The sequence below is a fragment of the Polistes canadensis genome, unplaced genomic scaffold (assembly GCF_001313835.1).
Source record: "Polistes canadensis isolate GaletaPanama2010 unplaced genomic scaffold, ASM131383v1 scaffold_51, whole genome shotgun sequence".
NCBI lineage: Eukaryota > Metazoa > Arthropoda > Insecta > Hymenoptera > Vespidae > Polistes > Polistes canadensis.
Window position 1 is genome coordinate 200,722 of NW_014569598.1, and position 23,531 is coordinate 224,252.

Consider the following 23,531-nt stretch of genomic DNA (forward strand, 5'->3'; position numbering starts at 1 on the left):
TTGCGCATCCATGCACGTACGTGGCGTGCGTATATGCGCTCTCCTCTATTTGTGTGCGCGGGTCTGTTTGTTCAATAATACTGTCGATAAAATGTACGTTCGCTGATCTTTCCAGCTTAACCCACCTCCTCCTACCCTCTCGCCCACCCCCTCCGCACACACACCGCCCATTCTCGTTTCTGCCCCCTCGCGTAGAACCCAACGGGTGAGTATGTAAATAGCTAAGCTTTCTAAAATATTAAAAAAATATCTGCACCGACGTTTCCGTAAGCTTTTCCATCGTACAAACGACAAATAGGATTTCCAATTACCATTGAACGATCTGGTAAAGAAATAAAATGAAATATAATAAAAAAAAAAAAAGAAGAAAAAAAATACACAGCAAACAAAACGAAATCATACGAATTTTATCGCGCGTGACGTAAACGATAACGATTTACTCTTCATCGATGCGAATAATCTCTGTGACCGATTACACGTGTACGCCCGGGTTTGTTGCGTTTAAACAGCGAGAGCGTATATTTGTGGTTGACCAATTTTGTCCAGAACATGACGAGAGAGACCGAAGCAACCCATAGGGAAAAATCTTTTGCAAAAAGAGAACTGGGTTCGCTACTTACGATCTTTACAATGTTTTATTTATTTTTATTTGGTTTAGAAATAAGAATCAATTAATTCGATAATATTATAGTAATTGAAGAATCGATGATCGATGCCAAGAATGAGTAAAAAAAGGAAAAAAAATTGAAATCGAATAACTTACCGACACTAGGAGGATAAGCTTGCATTCCAGGATATCCGGCATGTTGAAGTGTCGCCTCCCCATTGGGCAGCCCCTGTGCTGGAATCGACAAATGGAGGGCATCTACACTTCAGTAAGCTCAGCTCTTATCAGGGACGGGCCTAACTTAGTGCCCCTGTCTCAATGAACCCGATCCTATCGAAGTTTGACTAGAATCTACTTTGGTAGATATTCATAAAGAATGCATAGACTCTTATCGGGATGACAATTTAATCGAACGACTGTTAACATCAATAAGATATATAAATTCGGCAAAGTCGTACGATAGTTATTCGAAGCTTTTCAAATGAATGAGATGTTTGTTATATTATAAAAGTAAAATCATGAAAGGAAAAAGGTGAGACAATGAAACAGAGACAGATATAGGAAATAAGTAGAGCATGGGTTGTCGTTGGTGATCGCATTTTCGCGATTTCAGCTGGCAATGGTTTGGTCCTGCGCGAAAGTAGAAAGAGAAATAGGAAAACCCGTGGTGGCGTAGCGACGCACCGAGCGCCGTCGTACTGGGCGAGGTTATTTCCTTCGCCGGTGGAAACGCGGAATAATAAAGTCCGTCGTCGATTGGTCGGGTATTGCGCAGGGGCGGCACACTGCGCCTGAGTTGATACTCACGTCCCGAGTAGGTTTGCGGTATCCCGTTGGTATAGACACCTGGATCCGAACCTGCTGGTTGACCGTTTGGTGTTTGGGCGGCCATGTTGAAATTGGGCATCGTCGGCGAGGGTAACGACGGTATCGCCCCGTTAACTGGCTGTCCTGTGGAACCTACGAGCAAACCTGATCAGTATACAACGATTATCCTCTTGCTCTTGCAATACGAACTTCTGTCGCGAACCTCCGCTCCTCATCAGTTCTCTCTCTCTCTCTCTCTCTCTCTCTCTCTCTCTCTCTCATACAACATACACACTTGCATGTACACCCTTCATTCTAATTCTACTTTCTATCAATCGATTTCATCTCATAAATGGACGAATATAACTAGGCTTTAAATGGATAGACCATCGTGGATGATTTCTATTCGAAAGTTATGCAACCATACTGTCGTAAAGTATGCTTATGTTTTTCATCCAGCATGGATCAAAATCAATTGATCAGCAAGTTTATTTTATTTCAGGTGTCGAAAAAATGATGAATATCGATAAGAGAGAGATAGAAAGAGAGAGAGAGAGAGAGAGAGAGAGAGAGAGAGAGAGAAAGAGAGAGAATAAAGAACAACTAAAAAATCAAATTGTTCAAATATTTGTATTATTTCTCTTTGAAACGGTATTACCCTCTTCTTCTAAAACGAGACTCGACGTATAACCCAAGCAAGCGTTTGCGGAGGGACGATTTCCGCATTTGCTATACCCTCTCTCTATACCCTTTCCTTCCTCGTTCTCTTTCTCTCTGTTTTCTCTCTTATCGAAAGATCGGAGTCGGAGAGAGAAAGAGAAAAAGAGAAAGGGCCGTGCTTCCTCGAAGTTTCTACTTCCCGTTCGGCGAGCTTTCGATAAAGTTTCGCGGTACCCAGCAATATCTTTCGCCCGAGTCACGCTCGGTGAAAATGTTGTATTGATTTACGAGCCGGTTATAAGGCAAGCAGCGAGAGAGTACGTTCTTCTTCTCTTTTCCTCGAAACGCGCACGCGAGACCGCTCGCGGATGTTCTACGCAGAAGAGGTTGCTTGGCAGACGAGGGTGGTACAGGGCAAAAGAGGTTTGCGAAATCGAGCGTTTTCCTACTAGAAGGGTACGTATAAATATGCGTCTCTGTGTGTGTGTGTGTGTGTGTACTGGTGCACGGATGCTTCACGCTCGTTTCTTCTTCTCCGCGCTGTCGAATGTTTCCCGGGAAATCGAGCGTTTCTCCGATTCCAAGCACTCCCTCTTTCTCTTTCTCTTTCTCTTTCACTCCCTCTTCACGAAATTGATGTAGCTCGACGCAACGTTATACCGCGAGATTTTCCTTCTAAACGTTGGATTTGTATAGAAGGAGGACGGGGAGGGGGAGGAGTTGGTATTGTAACGTGAATCCTTATTCGACGAAATTCGAAACGTTTTAAACTATGAGTCACTTAATGTTTCGTCCTAAATGGATTAAAATGAGTTTTTCTTTTTGTTATTACATTTGATAATTTACCTACGCTTGAAACATTCACACACACGTGTAAATACATATATTATCTGCTTATGGATGATATAGAAGACAGTTGATACATCCATTTCATTTTGATTATGTTTAAAATAGATGTTTCGTTGTTTTTCGTATTTTAAAGAAATTAAGAGGGAATAGAATTTACCGGAAGTCGGTGGTACAACGGGATTTGGCATGCCATTAAGGGCGTGTGGTAGTTGCCCAGCAGCTAGTGCAGCCATTGGGCTGATATACGTTCCCTGTGCCGTTGCAGCTGCCATAAGCGCTGCTTGTTGCTGAAACATATGAATATTTCCGTTTTAGAATCGTAGGTCAAACGAACGGTGGTCTGTTGTCGCAGCTGCACGATTTCTCTTAAGTACGGGAAATATTTAAAATTAATTAATAAACGTTACGACGAAAGTGACAATTCAACGAAATCAATTGTGCGTATAATAACGAGAAGAAAACTATTACCAATTGTAAATCTTGGTAAGGGGTACAACTGTAGATTGGTAATGCAGTAACGGAAGAACCATTAACGGTAATACGACCCACCTGGGCGTAAGCGCCGTAAGCGTTGAACTGACTGAAGACAAAAGGGTTAAGGAGGCTCATGTTCCCGGCCATTTGCTGCATGCGTCTTAGTTGTCTCTCTTTCTCAGTGTCCGCGAACTTTACCACTACGCTGGATGACGCACCCTGAAACAGAAAAGCAATCGTTATCAGTAAAAGGGAAAATAATCCGTGGAAGTGATTTAAAAGAAACCTTTTTTTCTTTCCCTTATCTTATTCTATTCCTTTCTTTAACAAACGAGGAGGGATTACGACTGGAACTCGAACACGGTTTAATGAGGTTCAAGAGTTAGGGAAAATTCCAAGCTCTCGGTGGTACAGGGAGGAAATTCGCGTGGGAGGTTTCCAGACTGATGGCATCTTGCGACGACGACGACGACGACGACGACGACGACTACGACGACTAAAGTAAGGATGACTTAATCGGGCGTGTAGCTGGTATATACGAGCGACGATTATGTGGCCCCGTATCTGGGAAACTGGTTACATGGTTTATCACGTATGTACTAAGCCGTTCACAATGTAAATTGCCGTCTTATGTCAGGCTAGTCTGAACACAGGATCGGATAGTCCTGTCAGCCATCTCGTATCCGACGTAATTTCCGTTAGAAACGGCGCACCCACTGTTTTAAGATCCTCCAAACGTACCGTCGTACTCAGCTTACAAAACTATAAGTAGTTTGCAAATAGCTTCGTAAACCTGTTTGGTTTTTAAGTACTCTGTCGAGGAACATAAAATGAAATATAATTTTGATAAAACTGAATGATATTTTCTTACAGCGCAGTTTATTAAATTCAACAGTTAATCAGAATAAATAGATTATTGTAATGAGTATGAATTATGAGAAAAAAATAAGTTAAAAGATATCCTATCTAACAAGAAAAGATTTCAACGTCTTTTGGGATTCCTACGAGGACGATACATAAGGCGATGATGCTCTCACGACGTCTAAAATATAAATGGAAAGGCAACAGGTGGTCAGTAGCCATTGTGGCTGCGGAGAAAAGCTTAGCTTTCGAGCTTCCCCGTGATATATTATATTCGGGTCATCAATGTAAATGCTGGGCGTGTCTGAGTTTATATAACTGCCGTAATATTATAACACGAGGACACGCAAAGTTGCAGCAGGCTTGGCGCATGCATTCCCTTTTTACTTGATATCTCTTTTTTCTCTTCTTTTTTCTTTCAAGCTGTAAAGCCACCAAATCTGCACATATGAATGAATAAATTTCAACTTTATACAACTGTGCATACATTCGCAAATGTACTAACACACACCTACAGATACGCGCGCGTAACTTTCTTAACCGTTTGAGTTCTAAATTCTTCGAATTTCATGTTAAAAAGAGCCAATACGTTTTGACTGTTGTCTTCGCGACAAGATTGTTTCCAATTAGCTCTCGTACTTTGATTGTTCAAGACTATCAATAAACGCGTCTAATTTATCCAACATGGTCAAGCTAGGTAAGAAGAAGACTCAACGAAGATAATCATAGAGACATTGAACGATTAGAAGAAAACAGTCGGTGTGCTTTTGAAAGCTTCCTAATGAAGTGCTTTTTCAACTGTTACAATCGTCGCTCGCTAAACGTTCTGAATAATCAATGTATGCGGTATGTAGAAGTAGCAGCGGTAGTACCACCAACACCACCAGCTCCGTCAACCTTCCGGTTCGTCATTAACTTATTAGTGCTATGGGCACGTTTCGGTTAACGATCCATTACACAAATTAACACGTTGGTGGAGCAATGCGTTAGCCGCTGCTCGTCGATTGCGCGTGCATAAATAAATTATATGACCCGTACAGTTTACCGGAGTGAAGAGACCAGAAGAGAGAGATAGAAGTACCAGGGAGGAGGAGGGTGAAAGGAAGAGGAAAGAGTGAGCGGGTGTGCAAGAGAGAGAGAGAGAGAGAGAGAGAGAGAGAGAGAGAGAAATTCCATCATGTTAGCCGATAATTGCGTTGTTTCTATAAGATATACAACACATTTCTATTCGCTTTCGGCGAAATACGATCGCAGTGTTAACGTTTTCTACGATATTGATTCAACGATTATTTGTCCGAGTAAATACCCCTTTAATGACGGCATGTCCGTGATTCGATTGGTGGACGAACCACGCACGCACCTATGTTGGTCGTCGTTAAACTCTCGATAACGTACTCGTGATAGGCGTTTTGCTCGGATACGTACCGACAGTAATTTACTATCGTTTAGAGAAACCTACTCTCGTACGATAAAACTTATTCCTCGTAAAAATAATTACTCTTTTAGCGGATCATTGAGCTTTCTTTTATTTACCTCTCTGTCATCCTATACGATATCACGAGAATCAATAATTTGGAATATTTGGGAAAAAAATTGGACAGGTCGAAAGGTAGAGACGCGTAGATAGAGGCTGATAGACTTCTTCGGTTTCAAAGATGCTTTTAATCATAGACCACCAACTCAAATGCATCTTATGGTATCGTCTGTAATTTAATGACATTGAAATACACGCCAGGTGCTAGAGAGAGAGAGAGAGAGAGAGAGAGAGAGAGAGAGAGAGAGAGAGAGAGAGAGAGAGGGAGAGTAACGCGATATATTCCAACGATCGATTGCAATGCTCACATGGATCTATAAACCTAATCCATGTAGCAGAGGATGAGAATCAAGACGAAGAGAAGGAGCACAAATCATTGGGCACAAGACTAAAAGATACATATCCTTGACTATCTCAAAGGGAGTATAATTCGATGCAGGCAGCCTAGTGTGTTTTCGGCCAAGCAACGGGGCAAGTATAGACATCAAAGAACGTTTGGTTGCGCTTAACAGCAATTCCATTGATAACGATATAGAGAGATCAATGACGATTAATTAGATGTGATACACCTGTTCTTAATTTCTCGCAGTAATGATTATTTCTTCTTCCAACTCATTTTCATAATTAATGTTGATATTCTTTGAGAATTTGTTATTTTTTTTTAAAACAAAAACAAACGCCGTCTCCGTGTTTTTGTTCTTAACGTCGCCCATAATTTAATATTTTTCAGGCCTGACATTTCTTTGACCCTATTTTTAAAGTAAGGCACCAAAGGGAGATTAACGGGTGAATAAATTCATATAGATACGTTGGAACAATATTAAGGCCCTTCAAGTTATTTTTATTCACCCGTATACTTACTTTTCTTTTTTTTTATAATATTTTTCTAACGTTCCAATGCTATCGTATAAAATATTTGCCAATTTGCCAACGAGCTCTTCAAAATCTCAAGTACGCGCTCCAATAACGAGCATAAGAAAAAGAAAAAAACAGAAAAATCAAATCTAAAGTAAGAAAAAGAGATAAAAAGAAAGGAATAAGCGAACGATCAGCTGGTTCGTATAAAAAGCAGGAAAACGCAAAAGGTGCCGGAGAAAGCGTTCTTTGTGCGAACGGAATCGCTCGTGCAACTCGTTATGTGCTCAGAGAATAACACGACACGTGTTGTGCAGGAAAAATAATTTGCCTCACACTACCGATAGCCTCGACACTGTGTGTGAAAGGTCTTCTCTATCTCGTCCCGCATCTTCCTCTCTCTCTCCCTCTCTATCTATCTATCTCTATCTCCCCTTTTCATATGTGTTTTAACGTCGATCTTCATGTGTGCTGCTAGCCTCTCACCCTACCCGACGAGCTTTCCAACGTATGTGACATTTACGCGCGGTAGATACACACATATATATCGACATTGCATGTGCGGACAAGACAAGAAGGGAGAGATGAGGATGATGAGGAGAAGGAGAACGAGAAGGAGGAGGAGGAGGAATAGGGGAAGGGAGAAAGGGAGAGAGGTCGTATCAGACGCAACGAAGCTGAAGCTTCATTATTGGGGGATTACGGTTCATTAATTCCGATCCAACGTTCTGAACTACACGCGAAAAGGAAAAGCCACCCCAAGTGATATCATGCAGAGAACGTTTGAAGCTGCTTCTCTCTCTCTCTCTCTCTCTCTTTTCCCTTCTTGCTCATTATATCTGTCCTACGTGTTACTGATAACGCTACTACTTTAAAAACATCGATATATTTTTTTTTAACTGTACAGCTCCATTATATGCAGTTTGATTCAGCTCCTTCTTCTACGTAAATGGTCCCGACCATCGATCAATTCATCCCTCCGTCCATTCGTTAGTCATCACCTCACGCGTTTTGTTCAAAAATAAAGTTAGCGAGATGTTTTTTAGAACTATCAAGTAGGATATTTCATTTTAGAGATCCGAGTTTACATTTAAGTAAGATTTTTGAACAGAACGATCGCGATGAGAAATATTTTCTTTCCTAATGGAGTTGTTAAACTTTTGGATTCAAAAAGAATTCATCGGATTCAAAGAGTCGCGTTTTTCGTTTCTCCAATGTTAACATAAACTTTGCCAAGTGACGTGCGAGAGAATGGCAAAGTAAGTGGAGAAGAAACAGAAGAATTCCATATCAATATTATTCCACGCAGCAGCAGCAGCAGCAGCAGCAGTAGCAATATTGCAACGATATACGTAGATGTATCGCAAATCATTTTCCTTTCCGTAATTTTGTTTTTTTCCTTTTTTTGTAAAAATGTTTTTGTATCTCCTTCTCTTCCTCCTTGCACTATAACCCCAGCAACCCCGACGCTTTGCAGTTTGTGAACTGCAAATATTTGTCGAAGATCCTTTCATGTCTGAAAAATAATGCTTCAGGCCCGCTTTAAGCACCCCGCCGGCTGTTTGTTTCCGTCAGAAGTTTTTCTTTCGGCGCCAACAACTACCAAGCCAAAGAAGAAGGAAGCACAAATTCTATTTCGTTTAAGCAACGGCTCTCAACGAGGAAACCTTTTTCTCTTCCTATTATAACATTTTTCAAAATGTTCAATTATATTACATCCAAGCCAAACGATTAAAACAATTACTTAACGATTATAAATATCTGCTTATTGTTTTTAATTAGATATACACGATCAATTTAACTTTGTGCTCGATGACCAGACAATCTGAGTTTTTAATGAGAATTTGGAAACTTCTAAGACCGTAATAATGACCACCATATATATACACTGTTTATCTCTTTGAAAAGTAAGACAGAGGAATTGAAGAGAAGAGAGTATAGATACAATATCGACAACATGCGTACCAACGGAATGAAGCAATTATCTACTGATTGGAGGCTCTCCCGTTAGCCGCACAATCACACTTGCCAATCCACCGACTGGTAATTTCAATAGATACAACTCAAACCGCAAGACAGACCGGAACGCCTATTGCCTCTTGTCGATGTGATTCTACGGCGGAACCTAAAGCGAGATACAAACAATCCAATTCAGCGGTGTATTTCAAATTACCAGTTGCGGCTTACGCTAAAATCACCATAATTAGATGCAGATACGAGCTTGATCGAAAGAAAGGAATAGTCAGAAGTCAAGTTAAGTGTAACAAATGTCTATTTAAAATTTTATAGTTTCAAACATTTTTCAACAATCTTTCAATATTCATTTGACGTAATCGAAGGATTTAATTAGAAACGTAACGACGTTAATACGTAAATCGTGAATTTTCCTTTCCGCTTTTGATTTTGCTTTTATTACGAGACATTTCGAGATCGCGGGGAAAGCAAAAGGGTAAAATTTGCGAGAATAGAGGGAAAAGAGGGATGCGTTTCGAGGCGTGACAAGAAATGTCATACGCTCCAGAAGGCACAACTACGTGAGAAGTAGGCTTGTTCTCTTTCAACTTCCTTTTCTCTTTCATTCTCTCGCATGCATACCAATCCCTGACGCAAACCACAAGAGACGAACTGCGAAACTGATAGAAATACAGAACCCTTGGAGAAATATTGATGGTATTACGGAAATTGTTCTCTCCCTTCGAATAGTCACAGGAATACTAAGGGTTCAAATATTATTCTACATAAAATGGCGTAGCAAATTTTTAAGCCTAACTCAAACTTATTGACTTTCTTTCATTCTACAATACGATAATAAAATTAATCGTATAAAATTCTAATACGAATCGTAATGATCGATAAACTCTCTAATGCACCACACACGTTAACACATGTAAAATATTAATTTAAAGTCTATGCCCACGAGATATGTTGATGGCCGAAGAGTTTTCATGCATTTTGCTCGTTCGAATGGCGTATCACGAGGCGTATAACTACTTCCACTTGACATTTCAGGGAACCTAGGCTAGCCACTTGACTGCGACGTCTGTCGGTTAGAGGATGTCTGCTGCTTCACGAGAAGGTAGATGGAAGGTTAGGCAGGAGGGGGAGAAGGGGGGGGGGCAAGAAAAGGAGCTAGAGTTGGAGGTGGAAGAGCTTGATTCCAAACCTATAGGAAGGATGTCTAACCTGGAGCAGGTAAGCACGAAGCATGGCGTGGTCAATGAGGAGCAGACAGAGAGGGAGAGGGAGAGGGAGAGGGAGAGGGAGAGGGAGAAATGGATAGTCAGATACCCTCAGAACGCTCGACGTTCTGTCCATCCTCTTCTCCTTCTCCTCCCAGCTGAAGGGTCCTTGAAATATTCTCGCTAGATCCCTCATATCTACAAAGCGCTGGCACAATACGCGCATCCCTCGGTCTAACAGGCCTTAATCATGCCAAGGACCTTACTCCAGTCGGTTGTTGGCGTCCTGCGATGCTACTACTATCGTTCTCCTACCAAACTCTGCTAGTGCCAAGTATAACTAAACGAATATAACGTCGTCACTTAATTGTTCGTCTCATGGTACATACCAGACAAACTTCTACAATCAAACTCCTACTCTTATCCTATATATTATACGGGGATGATGGAAGGAAAACATTTGCTACTCTTGCTTGTAGGTATACAATTATTTTCGAACCCCTCCAATTTGAGATATCAAGCTGGCACTTGCAGGCTTAGCTAGCTGATGGACTCCGCTGTGCTTTAGATCTCCTTTTAAGTCTTCAATTAGAGAATATATTTCACGATCGTGTCTCTGTCCTCTCCCGATGATTATAATTACGACAGGATGCGTCATCAAATTGAAATTATCTACCTACGCTTATTGATCCGAATTTACGTAAGTCATTAATCTTACGTAAAATATCGTTACAATTTAGCCTAGTTTCTGTACCCTAATAACATCCGTCCGTTCGTTGAGGAACTATTATCTTGAGCATCGTTCATTACATTTTTAGGACAGTCTACTTTTTCATTTCTAATGATATAAATTGGACGTTATTCTTGAATGTCACGATGCGAATCAGTATCTATGGATTTCGGTTTATCAAGTATAAAAGTGTTCAAGCATTAAAAGGAAAGAGAAAGAGAGAGAAAGAGTGAGAGAGAGAGAGAGAGTGAGAGAGAAAGATCTATCAATTTCAGGAGTCATGATTTCTCAGACCCTCCATCATCGTGCGGCACGTCGTCGCCTACAGGTCGTTGGCGCGTCGTCGAGCGTTACGGTATCAGATTGCAAATCAATATCTTATTTCCTAGGTATGAGCCAAGATGTCGCGTTCGTGACGCAGTTTCTTACCCAACGACGATGTCGAGACGCGTTTGAGAGAAAGAGACGAGAAGGGAGAAGTAGATACAAGTATATTTATACATGTTATATATACAGGTACGCGTATATAAGTATCTACTAGAAGGTTTATATATATGTATGTATATGTGCGAGTGTGTGGATATGTATATATCCATATACATAGAAGGATAGGGAAAATGGAAGGAGTATGCTAGAACTTGTGGCAATTCGAAGGAAACCAGAGCGAACGTAGTCAAATCGAATTACTCTCGAGGTTCTGCTCCATCGTTATACGGTGGTCTCTACGACGAAGCGTTTTGCAGGAAGGGTCCTTTAATTTCGTGTAAATTAAGGACAGAGAATTATTTTTGGTTAAACGTATTTCCTACAAACGACACACGGGATATACTGCTTCCCTAACGAGCACTAAGATGCGTTTCAAGATAATTTCACGAAAAATTATTTTTAATAATTAATTCAGAGTATTCTCTAACTCAAATGATTCTATCGGATCATTTCTCAGATCCGATGGAAAAAAAAGTTGGCTAACTTTATAATTGTTTTTTTAAAAAGTAGAGTACATCAAAAAGTAGGGTGCTTTCGTCACAGTACGTATCCCTAAACGCAGAACGAATTCGTATAGGTCTCTCGTCTTGCCTACCTCACCGTCTCTAAAATCTCGTAACATCGGCGTCGAGATTTGCATAATTTGCCGCAATAATGAAGCTATCTGCATATTACGTCCCACTCGGTACTGGGATGACTTTTAGGAGCTAACAGTACCGAATACGAGTCCCTAACTTCCCTCCTCTTCTTTCTCTCTCTCCCATGTGCTTACACATGCTCATACCACCTTCTTCCTCTATTCAGCTATTAGATTACGACAATATAACGAGTAATATCTACGTTACGAGACCGCAATTCCACCTGTCCTTTCTACTTCTCTGCTTTCGTTACTCTTCTCTTCTCTTCTTCTACTTCACGTGCCACTTTGTTCTACGACGTAAATTATAATGTCAACTGTACAGTACAAAGCTGTTGAACTTTAAATGGAAATAGTGACAAATGTTTATACCTCATATTTTGCACGATTCCCAAAAGAAACCTAGCCAACTGCGAGTCTTCGACTACATTTAAAATATTTTCTTGAGCTTACCAATGTAAAACGAATTTGATAATTTATAAACATTATTTTGATTAAGTTAACAATGCAATAGTTAGCGCAGTAACGTCGATGAATGTTAGAGAACGATAGTCGATAGGCAATAATTTGAACGGGCTGCGAACGGTCTCTCTCATCCAAGAGACGTCCAGCTTTACGAACTTTTGCCAATCAGCACGTGCAATCCCGGTTGGAACTCATTGACAATTCAATTACAACTAGAGATTCTCGGTCTCTAACACTAAGCCGAGAAAGTTTGGCGGTTTGACGAGGAAGACCGAGTAGCAACTGGACGCTTTCGTAGACGTCGATTCTATGCCGTCATCTTCCTTGTCGTCGGAGACCAATGGAAAGGGCTTTTCTCGGGGCTTTATCTATCTCTCCCCCTCTCTCCCGGTACTAAGTGTTATGCAGATTTCTGTTTGGCCGATCATTACTAGGGTGTTTGTCGGTAGAATAGCCAGCCAGCCATTCGACGGTCCCAGTCCATTTTCCTAAGAACCTGGATATTTAGCCTCTTCCTTCGGTCTAAAGGAGCTTTGTGGTTCAAACAAACTACGATATCCTTTATATCACTGGTGTCAAACACCCAACCCAAAGTCTGAAGCTTTTAGTTTTCAAGCAATATGAAAGGACTTTGTATTTCTTTTTCTCTGTTTTCGGTACGCGTACTAATAAATCAAATTTAATGGAACATGTCGTATGCTAATTTGAGGCTAATGTTCTACATTTTATTGTCCGATAATCGTTCTTTCTTATCGTATAAAATAAATATGCATGTACAAAAAAGGAAGGAGCTTCGAAACGATGCTCATTAGTCTGTTTTTTTTTCCTACTTACCGGCATAGTTTGGCTACCGTGTAGAGAATTTATCGCCGCTAGTGCTTCTTGATGCGACGACAGCTTAACGAATGCGCAGCCTGAAACAGAAAAATGAAAGCACCACTTGTAGAGAAAGTTCCTTTCGTACTTGCCAAATATGCTTCTCGAATTCATCGGCTTCGAAAACTTTTTATTTATCTCTCTCCCACTTTCACTCTCATTTGTTTCTTTCATTTTAAAGAGGAAGAAGAGGTAATATCGAGAGAAGTAGATTCTTTTTTTCTTCTTCTTCTTCTTCTTCTTCTTCTTCTTCTTCTGCTTTTTCTTCTTCTTCCTCCTTTCTGAATCTCGATGAGAAGTTCAGAACGATACACTCCGACACTCTCGAAAAGAAGAAGTAAAAGAGCTTTTATATACGTTTTATCATCGTGAAAGATCCATTCGAAAAACGAGAGACAGGAGTTCCGTTTCAACCATTGTCAAGACCAACAGAAAGAGAAAAAGGAAAAGAGAGAGAGAGATAGAGAGAGGGAGAGAAAACGTTTCACAGCTTGATGATGGAACGATTAATCGCCCCAACTTTCTGTGGTACGCGCGCGCGTGCACGTACCTGGAAACATATATATAATATATATATATATATATAGGTATATAGGTATATAGGTATAAAGGTATATCATATATATATGTATATGTATATGTATATAGGGGTGTGTACATACATAGCAGAAGAGCATCGTTATAGTTACATGGAAGACACGAAGACAAAGAGCTCGAGGGCGCTTTGAAAAATTGACGCGCCAACGGAGCGCGCAACGTGCACTTAATAAAGATGTTTACTACGAAGAGAGAAACACTTCGTAATCCGGGACACACCGACGGCTTCGGGAGCAATAACGATTTCTATCGGCGTACTCGGGAGCCTGAATGATTGCCACTACCCCTCACCGCCAGCTCCCACCCTCTCTGTCGCGTTTTCTACGTCGATTCTCTGACACGATCTTCCAACTTGAAAACAATCATTCCCTCTCTTTATTTCTTCATCCTCCTTTTTTCTTCTTCTCATTTCCATACTAGGACTCTTCTGTCTTTTTTTCTTTCTTCCCGTCTATACCTATATCCTACTTTCTCTCCTTTCTTCCTGCCATTTATCGGATCACGTTTATTAGTCGATTTCTTTTTTTATCTTCCTCGAGGGCACGAACGAAGTTAACGCGATAGAAGCTCCCGTTGACGTGTGAGAACGTCGCGTTCGAATAGGAGAGGAAAAAAGCCGGGGAGGTGGGGAGCAAGGATGGGGTTGTCGTCGTTGGGGTTGTCTCCGGGACAAAGTCGATTTTTACGCGTCTCGCGTACGCGACATTTCCAACGAAATCGATTAAGGACATATGTCGCTTGCATGGGCATCGTGAAAAATAAATTAACTTCGATCGCGATACGCTACCAAGCAGCACCAGGAGAAAGGAGAACAACCAACCCGACGACGACGACGACGACGACGACGACGACGACGACGACGACGACGGTAAAGTTGCTAAGGGTTTGGCCCAAGGGCTTCAGGGGCATTAGGGCGAAAAGAGGGCGCCCCTTTTCTCATACCTGCTGAAGTATGACGGGACTAACGTTTCACCCATTCCAGTTTTCAAACCCCTGGACCACCCTCTCGCCGTTTCACTAAGGAACACCTCTTCCTACCACCTACCCCAATCCCTTTCCACCACTCTCTCTCTCTCTCTCTCTCTCTCTCTCTCTTTCTTTCATTTTCTCCCTTGTTGTTCGGCCGACGTGAGAAGACCAGAAGAAGGAGGGAGACAATTTAAGGCTTTTGATCGATATCTAGCGTTTAAAATGTTTACGGTGCGTTGAAGTAAAGTTGAATAATAGACTGTTTATGTGGAAATTGACTTTACTGAAAAATCAGTCATTTCAATATTTGCTAAAGAAGAAAAAAAGAAAAGAAATGATAACAGTATATTCTAATTAAAAGCGATATACAAATATTCGTGTAATTAGAAAATTATTTAACGAAATAAAACATACGCTCATGGAATATTAAAATAAACATAAAAAACGATATAATTTAAATCCATAGAGAACATAAATTTATAAATTAGTTTTACCACAATGCGCTTCTGCTCGAGGTAATTTCAAATTAACGCACTAGCTTTGTATTATGAAATAATTAATTAATTTTTCGTATCTAAAACGAGTTTGTAAAAATATAAAAAAAAAAAAACAGAATTTTCAATTGTATATAAAAACAAGAATGTTTAAACCCTGATTTGAAAAACCGAGACAAACCCGAACTACAAAACAAACACAGGGATATCCCATAAATATCATAATTAAAATTTTCGAATAAATGATATATACGAGTTAGTTCGTAAACGAGGGATGAAATAGAAATTGAAATAATAATTAAAAAAAAAAGAAGAAAAAAACAACATGGCGGGGGGTATTTGAAAGCTATTGAATTTAATGCGAACGATAAGTGTGTGTCTCGTAACAAAACTAAAACGTTAGTTAACCGATATTACGCCGAAAAGACAAAAGCGTTCTTTCCACTTTGTTACCGGCAGCTCATTAAGCAGCATTGTCTGACGTCACTATACTTCTCGTTTACTACGAAGTACTTGTCCCGGACACCTGGCGGCCATTGTACCGATGATAATGTCGCGATGTCAAGCTCATGCCGCTACATTAATCACGGGAACCGGCTTCTCGAAAACTCTACGTCGTTTAAACCCAACGACGACGAAAACGTTCGTTCTACCCTCTCTTTCACGACGCTTGGAATTCGTTGTCTACGTCGTCATCGTCATGCAATGGGAAAAAAACCTTATCCATTTTTGGTCGACGTTCAAATGGGGGGAGAATTTTTAATGAAGCTAGCTATTTCCCATCCTGAGTTGCATCTATGATTCGTTGGCAAGAAAATGTCGTGAAACATTTGTTGAAAAATACGCACTGGCAAAAAATTAGTGCGCGTTTTGGAAAGGTTTCTCGTAACGAGATCTTTGACTACCTTTGCCCCATGCTAATTAAAACTACACGGTTATTTTCATTTTACTTTTTGTTTTTTCTTACACATTTAGCGCGTTTCTACTTTTTGTCGAGAGAAATAGTAAAAATACGAGCGACGGTATGATAACTGGAAAAACAAGCAAAAGCTGACCTTTTTAATAAATTTAAAATAATAATAAAATTTGTAACAATCGTCTCGTCAATGATTTATGCATTACCATACATAAAAATGTCGAAAGAAAATGTGGGATGGTAATAAAATCATATGCGAGATTGATACGTTTCTTGAACTGACGGCAAAAGAAACGTTACCGGTTGGCTATAGGGGTGGTTTTTTGATACAAAACGCGATGCTGTAAAAATCTGCAGAGGGCTTCGAAAAGCTTTCTACGAGTGAAATTCCCGACGGAGTTTTCGAAGAAGAGATGCGCTCTTGAGATTTTTCTCGACTGTTTTCTACCGAGAGAGGGTAAAGGGTCCTGAGGAAATAAAGGACTCGAAATTTTCCAAAGTTCTTCAACGTACACATATATATATATATATATATCTATCTATATAGTATATGTCTATGTATATAAAGAGAAAGAGAAAAGGGGGGAGAGATATAGATTGGTTGAAGCATCTTCTGGCTGCTTCGGAAACTATGTTTGGCCTCCTCGAACAACGAAGAACAACAAACACTGGACAAACCGCTCGTAGAAACGTTCTTCCAACGTTAGATATCCGACATGGCGTACTTTCGTGAAATCGCCCACCCCTATTCATTCTCCGTCAAACTCCAACCCTTCTTCCTCCTCCTCCTCCTCCTCCTCCTCCGCCTCTTCTTCTTCTTCTTCTTCTTCGTCACAGGCTCCGGAACCCAATCGATAAAGCCTGCGAGACTTTCCACTCATATGCTTGATTGCTCGGCAAACATGCCTAAGTTTATCGTAGGAGCCACGATGCTGTCGACTACCATCACAAACTCACGCGTCTTACCTTTTCTTCATCAAGGCTCTTTTGCACTTTGGAATTGCTTCGACTCCGTCCGTTACTCTTATCGTATACTTCCGATTGCTTCGTGTACTTTTTTCAATCGTTCGAGTTAACCATACGTTTCGACAGTGTCATTTCAACTGGTTCCTTCATCGTAACTTTGAAAATAATATTCCTATTGCTAGTTCAAATTATCGTCAAAGACGCATATATTGCAATGCACGTAAATGACGTGTTTAAGATTGTTTTGAAAGGCATTTAAAAGGGATGAATTTTAATCGAAGTATTTATTATAAATCCGTTTGAAATCTAGTTGGTAATATTTTGCGTCTTTACCTTTTGTACCTGTTTCACCCCGAACTCTAAAAATAACAAGACGTTTATATTATATTCAGGCCTTCTTGTGAATTAAAACTGTTAGGGTAAAGGCGTTCGATATTTCTCAAGGTAATCTGGTCCTCTCTCTTTATGAGCTGCTTTCTAATCGATCTCGTATTCCCGTACCTAGCTAGTTTCACCTCGAAGGAAATTCTCTTTTTCTTTATCAATGATGTATCGACGAGTTTTCGAAACTACGAGTTAAGCGGTGAGAAACGTTTTAACCCTTTCAAATCTTCTAAGCTTTATTCGACATTCCGTAGGTAAGAAGAGGGTTCCTTCCTTTTATTGTACTTTTATCGGGATTACTTGGAAAAAACTTTCCAATTCTTTGATAGTAATGAAAGACAAGATTGAATAAAACTAAGACGTTTTCTTATTTTTCCTCTCTTTTTGCGGGCCAAATTAAGAGCCTACATTCGGAAAGATCAAACGTTTCAAGATCTGAACTAAAGTGGAAATAATACGCGAGTATAGAGATCTACAATTTGAAATCATTTAGAAAATATCTAATGTATATTATTGTCGGGATGAACTCGTACAAGATCTGAAAAATGATTAATCTAACATTTAGTCGATTATTTTATAAAGGTTTAGTTAGATGATATATCCAAAATTCGCAGTAATAAACTTTTGAAAGAATATCGATTTAGTTACAAGTGACGACGTCATAGCTAACGGAGTTGATCAACCCTCTATTAAAAAGATATCCTTTACACGTGCCGATCGTCATTCGTGTGGCATTTCTGTGTCAACGGAAGGGAATCTTATTATTTTGTTAATGGCTTTGGAATAAATAAAAAGGAAAAAAAAAGGAAAAAAAAGGAGAATAAACGATCGTGGGAAATGTCCACAACCGGACGTGACCACGCGAAACTACTAGTCAGGTGAAGATTTTGTAACCCCTTAACGTTACACATCGATCCAAAATTCATTGTAACTGCGTGATAAAATGATGAAGATTTTTCTATGCGACAAACTGAAACAAATCAATGCTATTAACGAGACTCTTAAATCTGTGAGCTAGCAGAACACAAGCTCTCGTAATTGGTGCTTTACAATAAAATTTACAAAGTAGATAGAAACCGTAGAGCGTCGTCAAAACCAGCACCACCACCGAGGCCCAATACCATTGCAAGAGTGAGTTGCAAAAATATGCGCGTTGGCGTTCCTCTTGCACGCACATGGGTAAAACGTTTCGACAAAGAGGGAGGCGAAGGGAGTAGGAGGGATTAAAAACGCTGACAAAGTTACGAAACACTCGTATGCTCGGCCCTTTTTATATTCGCGAGATGAAACCGAGGCGGTGCAACGTAACGTATAGTAAAAAGAAAGAAAGAAAACACAAGAGAGAGAGAGAGATGGTAGGGTGAAAAAGAGAGGAGAATAACAGAGACACAGGGGTGGTTGTGGATGGGTGGGTTAAAGCGCGAGAATGGAGATTATATACGAGAGCTTCGGACGAAGGGAGGGGAGAATAGAGAACCTGTGTGACTCTGCTGAGGGCTCGAGAAATTCGGTATAAGAGATTTGAGGAAGGAAAGAGAAGAACACGCAAATCCGGTGAATAATAATAATAAAAAAAAGGGAATATAAAAAAGTCTCTCGTATAAAAAAAAGAAAAAAAAAAAAAGGAAAAAAGTAGAAAGATGGAAGAGAGCGGAGACAGATAAAAAAGAAAGGGGAAAAAAAATTCTACGATCTCGACACTGCCCACGGGGACGAAGGTGGTCCTTTCCATTTTTCACAAAGCTCGGAATAGTACATATCCCCCTTTTGTATATATTCTCTCTATCTTTTCTTTTTTCTCTCTATGAAGCGTGTCTCTCGCAGGAATGTCGGAGGACACATAGCCATACTCCGAGAAATCGGCCCACTTTTCTATCGAAAATTGTATCACGATCGTTTCTGTTTTTTATTCTTTTATTTAAAAAAATGGTAAGAATGAAAATTGATGCACGGGTACAAATAGCTGTCGAAGACAAAAATCTATTGATAGATTGCCCGAAAAATTTGCGAATTAAATAGCTACAGTATTGTTAACTCAAACGCTATAACAAGTGATTCGACAAGGATTCACCTTACATGAATAAACACAGAGAGAGAGAGAGAGAAAAAGAGAGAGAGAAAGCAAAGAGAAATAGAAAGATAGAGAGACAGAGAAAATGGTTGAAATAATAATTGGAAGGTAGAAGAGAAAAGGGAGATAGATAGAAAATGAGAATTTGATCGTTCTGAAATGCGTTTCCAGAGTAGGAGACCGTAGTCGCATCAGTTTCGAGGAAATTCTAAACGAGTTACAAACGCATTTCAAACCTCCCACACCCTCCAGTTCCGTTGTCTCTCTCTCTCTCTCTCTCTCTCTCTCATACTGCGGGACAAGTTTCTAGGCTTCGAATTCGCCATTATTACTGCTAATTCCGCGCCGTCGATTCCGGACAATTAATGCCGTCATAGGCAAGGGTCGACTGAAGAGACTGTACAGAGAGAGGAAGCTAGAGAGGAAGCTAGAGAGGAAGCTAGAGAGGAAGAGAGAGAGAGTCTTTGTGCGATGGAGGTACGTTAAGCGCGTTTCGTACCCGTGGGTATAACTGAATCTCGATTCCAGCAACGCGCGCGATATTTCGAGGGCGAAACAAACAAGACTTCGATCGAGAGACACGGAGAAACGCGTACGCGCCAAGGAACATTTCAACGACTACTATACACCCACACAACTATGGTGTAATGCGGGAACACGTAATGCCATTATAATGCGGACACGACTAGATCCTGAGAGAGGGATGTAGAATGAAGGACGAAAGGAGGGTGTAACTTGGGGTGAACGAGGTACACAGGGAGCGAGCGAGCGAGTGTGAGGGGGAGAGAGAAATATAAGGAGAGATATATGTACACGAACGAGGAAAACGTGACGACAGAAGGAAAACGGCCTCGCGCTGCCTTTATTACCGAGAAAATAAATTCTCAGTCGGAAGTCTCTCGTCCTACATTCGAAAAACGTTCTCGGCATAAATGCTACTCATTTTCCCATACTTTTTCTTCAAGCTCGTGGGCAAACTATCGAACAATCATACCGTCATTTAGTTCTACCAAATTTTCTCCGATCCAAGGTGTCGCACGAGCTTTTACTTTATTTTTCTATTTCTTTTATTTTCTTTTTCACCCTCGAGAGAAAGAAAAGACGAAGGAAAAGAAAAAGATAAGAAGAGCGTTGATTCGCGAGGTAAGAGAGGTAATTAATCTCCTTCTACGAATCTTTTTCTCGACGTTCTTTAAAGGTCAATGAAATTTTACGACCCGCCGTTATCTTACGAGTTGGCAAGTCGTGTCTAAAGTTCTTCCTTTTTTTTTTTTCATTCGAGAAGTGGTGCAGCAGCAAAGAGTATTCGTTTCTCTCCGGAGAGTTTAAGAAAAGCCAGTCAGCCAACCACCAACCAACTAGCCCATCCTCGGACTACGGTGCGACAACCGCTGTGATAGTGAAAACGTTGCTGTGGTGGTACTAGTATTAGTTCGCTGCTCTGGGAGTACCCTTTCCGTGAGATTCATCTAGATTACAAAACTACTCTCCGCTTGGAGTATTTACTCGGCATTAAATTACACAGACGAGCGCACGCGCTACTGAACACCATTCTCTATCTCACCTTATCCAAGTGGGAGAGAAGGGACGTTCAATGGCCGGTTTACTTTCATCATATCCAATATTGATCAGTTCCAACGTGTGTAGTACGAGCGTTATTTATGCAATGTGGATGTACGTCGCGAGACCCTCCACCCCCCAACGTTGTTTCCATTTGTCTGATCGCACTGCCGCTAATATTCTCTCTCTCTCTCTGTTTTCACTGGCAAGACCAGATGTTCTTGTTATCTATTTTTTTCCCCTTTTTCTTCTTCTTGTGTTAGATAAAAAGAAAGAATATTGATAACGCAAGGGGACGATTTCAAAAAAAGAAAAAGAAAGGAAAAAAAAGGACAATACTTTTTTCTGCCAGCGAATATTTTCTTATCGATTCGCGTCACGTACGAATATTTCCTCCACTTACCGTGAACATTTTCTTTTTCAAATTGTATATGGTAGACGCTCGCTTATCGTCTCTTTCTCTCTCTCTTTTCTTTTTAGAATACTGAAAAAATAACGTCATCTTATTAGACTACTGTCAGAGTATACGGATAAGCCTGATTCTCGTTTCCCCGAGAAAACTAGCGTATACGTCTTCAAAGTAGTCCAGAAAGAATATAGTGGAAATACTTTAGAGAGAGAGAGAGAGAGAATATCTCTTGTCGTCGAACGTCGACGGCTTACCGAGGGCTCGTTTGGACTTTCATCGTAGGAGTTAGCGCTACGGTTCTCACGATATTGCGAGTTCGTTACGCTGTGCGACGCAATTCGCCCTCGAGTAATTCCGATAATACTGGCAATCATCCTGTCACCGAGTTAAGCTCTCGTAAGCCCTTCTGCGCCTGCTTTTCCGCTATGCCATACGGGAGAAATGGCGAAAAGGTGTACGCTGGGGGAGGGAGGGAAGGAAGGAAGGAAGGAAGGAAAAGGTTCGCGACTTCCCATGGGGAATCTATTCGTTTTCTTCGACGAAAGACGCAAAAACCAGGATGCACATCCCACCACTCTTTCTATTTCTTTCTCTCTCTTTCGATGGAAAGAGAGGGGCGGTTGCCAGGGGCAAAGAGCTGTTCTACGTTTTCAGAGATGAAGGGAAACCGAACGTCGTTATCGAAACGGACGTTTCTGGTTTCGCCACGAAATGCTTTCACGAGAGAAAGAGAGAGAGAGAGAGAGAAGCCTCCTTTGTCGAAAGGCGGAAGCAAAGGGGTTGATCCTACCTGATCCTGCTCTGCACTGTTTTTAATTGGCCATTGTGATAGCGCCGCCGGCACGGCAGAGATTTATTCTTTGACAACTCGCTTTCGTTATAGGTAGTAAAGGTATGCTATTTATATATATATATAGGTATATGTATATATCGGTGTGTTCCTTTTACTTCGTACTTTTTCTCTTTATGGACATTAGTCGATCATGGGAATACTCAAATTTCAAACTAAAGCTTAAATCTTCAAAAGGATTTCGAGGAAAATAACGAGTAATGTAACAAAGTTGATATTTTATATACGATATTCCTTCTTTTAGAATATATTCGTCCACTGTTGAGAATTTATTTCGGTGGTTCTTCATGCTGCCAAGCAAGTTAGTAAGTAAGAAAAGATAATATAATAAAAGAATAGAGAAATCGATGAATTTTCTAATGTAGAAGTATTCGTCTTTCCTCGTACAAGTATAACCCCGATCATACTCGAGATTTATTTTATGCACGGGCGAAAGATCAAAAGCAAATGTTTCCCTTCGAATTTGCGGGTACAATTAAACCACTCGAGTTTAGAAGAAATGAGAAAGAAAGAAATAAGGGAAGAAATGAAGAGATAAAGATGTAAAGAAAGAAGATTCTCTCCCCTGATATGCTTTCGTTTCGCGTTTGAAACAGTTTCTCGTGCACGTGGCCGACCGAGCACGTTGACAACAGCGCACACAAAGGGCAAAAGATAAGTCTTTAGGAAAAAGATATTGTATTGTCCTGGCGAAGGTTATAAAGAAAGCTGTGGTGCCACTGGTTTGGGCAAAGAAGATTTGACGAAAAGAAAAAACGGATGAGAAAGATGAAGAAGATGAAGTGGAGGAAGAAGAAGAAAAAGAAAAAGAAAAAGAAAAAGGAAAAGAAAAAGAAGAAGAAGAAGAAGGGTGACTTGTTTCTAAGAGAAAAAGGACTCGAATGAAGGAAGAAAGAAGTAGTCGAGCAGGGGAGAATCTCCGGACTAATTAAATAACTAGCAAAGTCACCTAGCAACTTGGCACCTCGGCATCGAGTCCATCCTCCTTTACTCCAAGTACAGGGGGGGGGGGAGGAGCGGCTCTTTCTTACTGTTAGCTTCTGTGTTTCCAACAGTCTCCTTTCTCTCATACTATCTCTTTCTTTCTCTTTCTCTTTCTCTTTCACTTTTACATCAACGCGCTCGTTCCATTCGCCATCTCTCCTTTCCTACACCGTCGCCTCGTTATTTAATTAAACTTCGCTGAAGCGGCCGCGAGCTGCTTGATACCGGAGCACGTACCTCGTCAACGTTCCTTTTCGACGTCCTACTTTTTCTTCTTCCACCTCCTCCTCTTCCTTTCCTTTTCTTCTTCT

General features: G+C 40.5%; 1 protein-coding gene across 13 annotated transcripts in view; it reads right to left on the reverse strand.

The window, feature by feature from the left end:
• Window positions 1-23,531, reverse strand: part of LOC106785468 (CUGBP Elav-like family member 4) — a 490,380-nt gene that overhangs the window by 12,958 nt on the left and 453,891 nt on the right. For 10 of the 13 annotated variants that reach the window (XM_014745976.1, XM_014745975.1, XM_014745979.1 and 7 more), the window contains 5 exons: window positions 12,979-13,058; window positions 3,473-3,616; window positions 3,081-3,210; window positions 1,415-1,579; window positions 764-865 (listed from right to left, as the gene is read on the reverse strand). In XM_014745976.1, the coding sequence (XP_014601462.1) occupies window positions 764-865; window positions 1,415-1,579; window positions 3,081-3,210; window positions 3,473-3,616; window positions 12,979-13,058 (621 nt within the window). The remainder of the gene's footprint in view (window positions 1-763; window positions 866-1,414; window positions 1,580-3,080; window positions 3,211-3,472; window positions 3,617-12,978; window positions 13,059-23,531) is intronic. The other 3 variants (XM_014745969.1, XM_014745974.1, XM_014745972.1) reach the window with 2 other exon arrangements.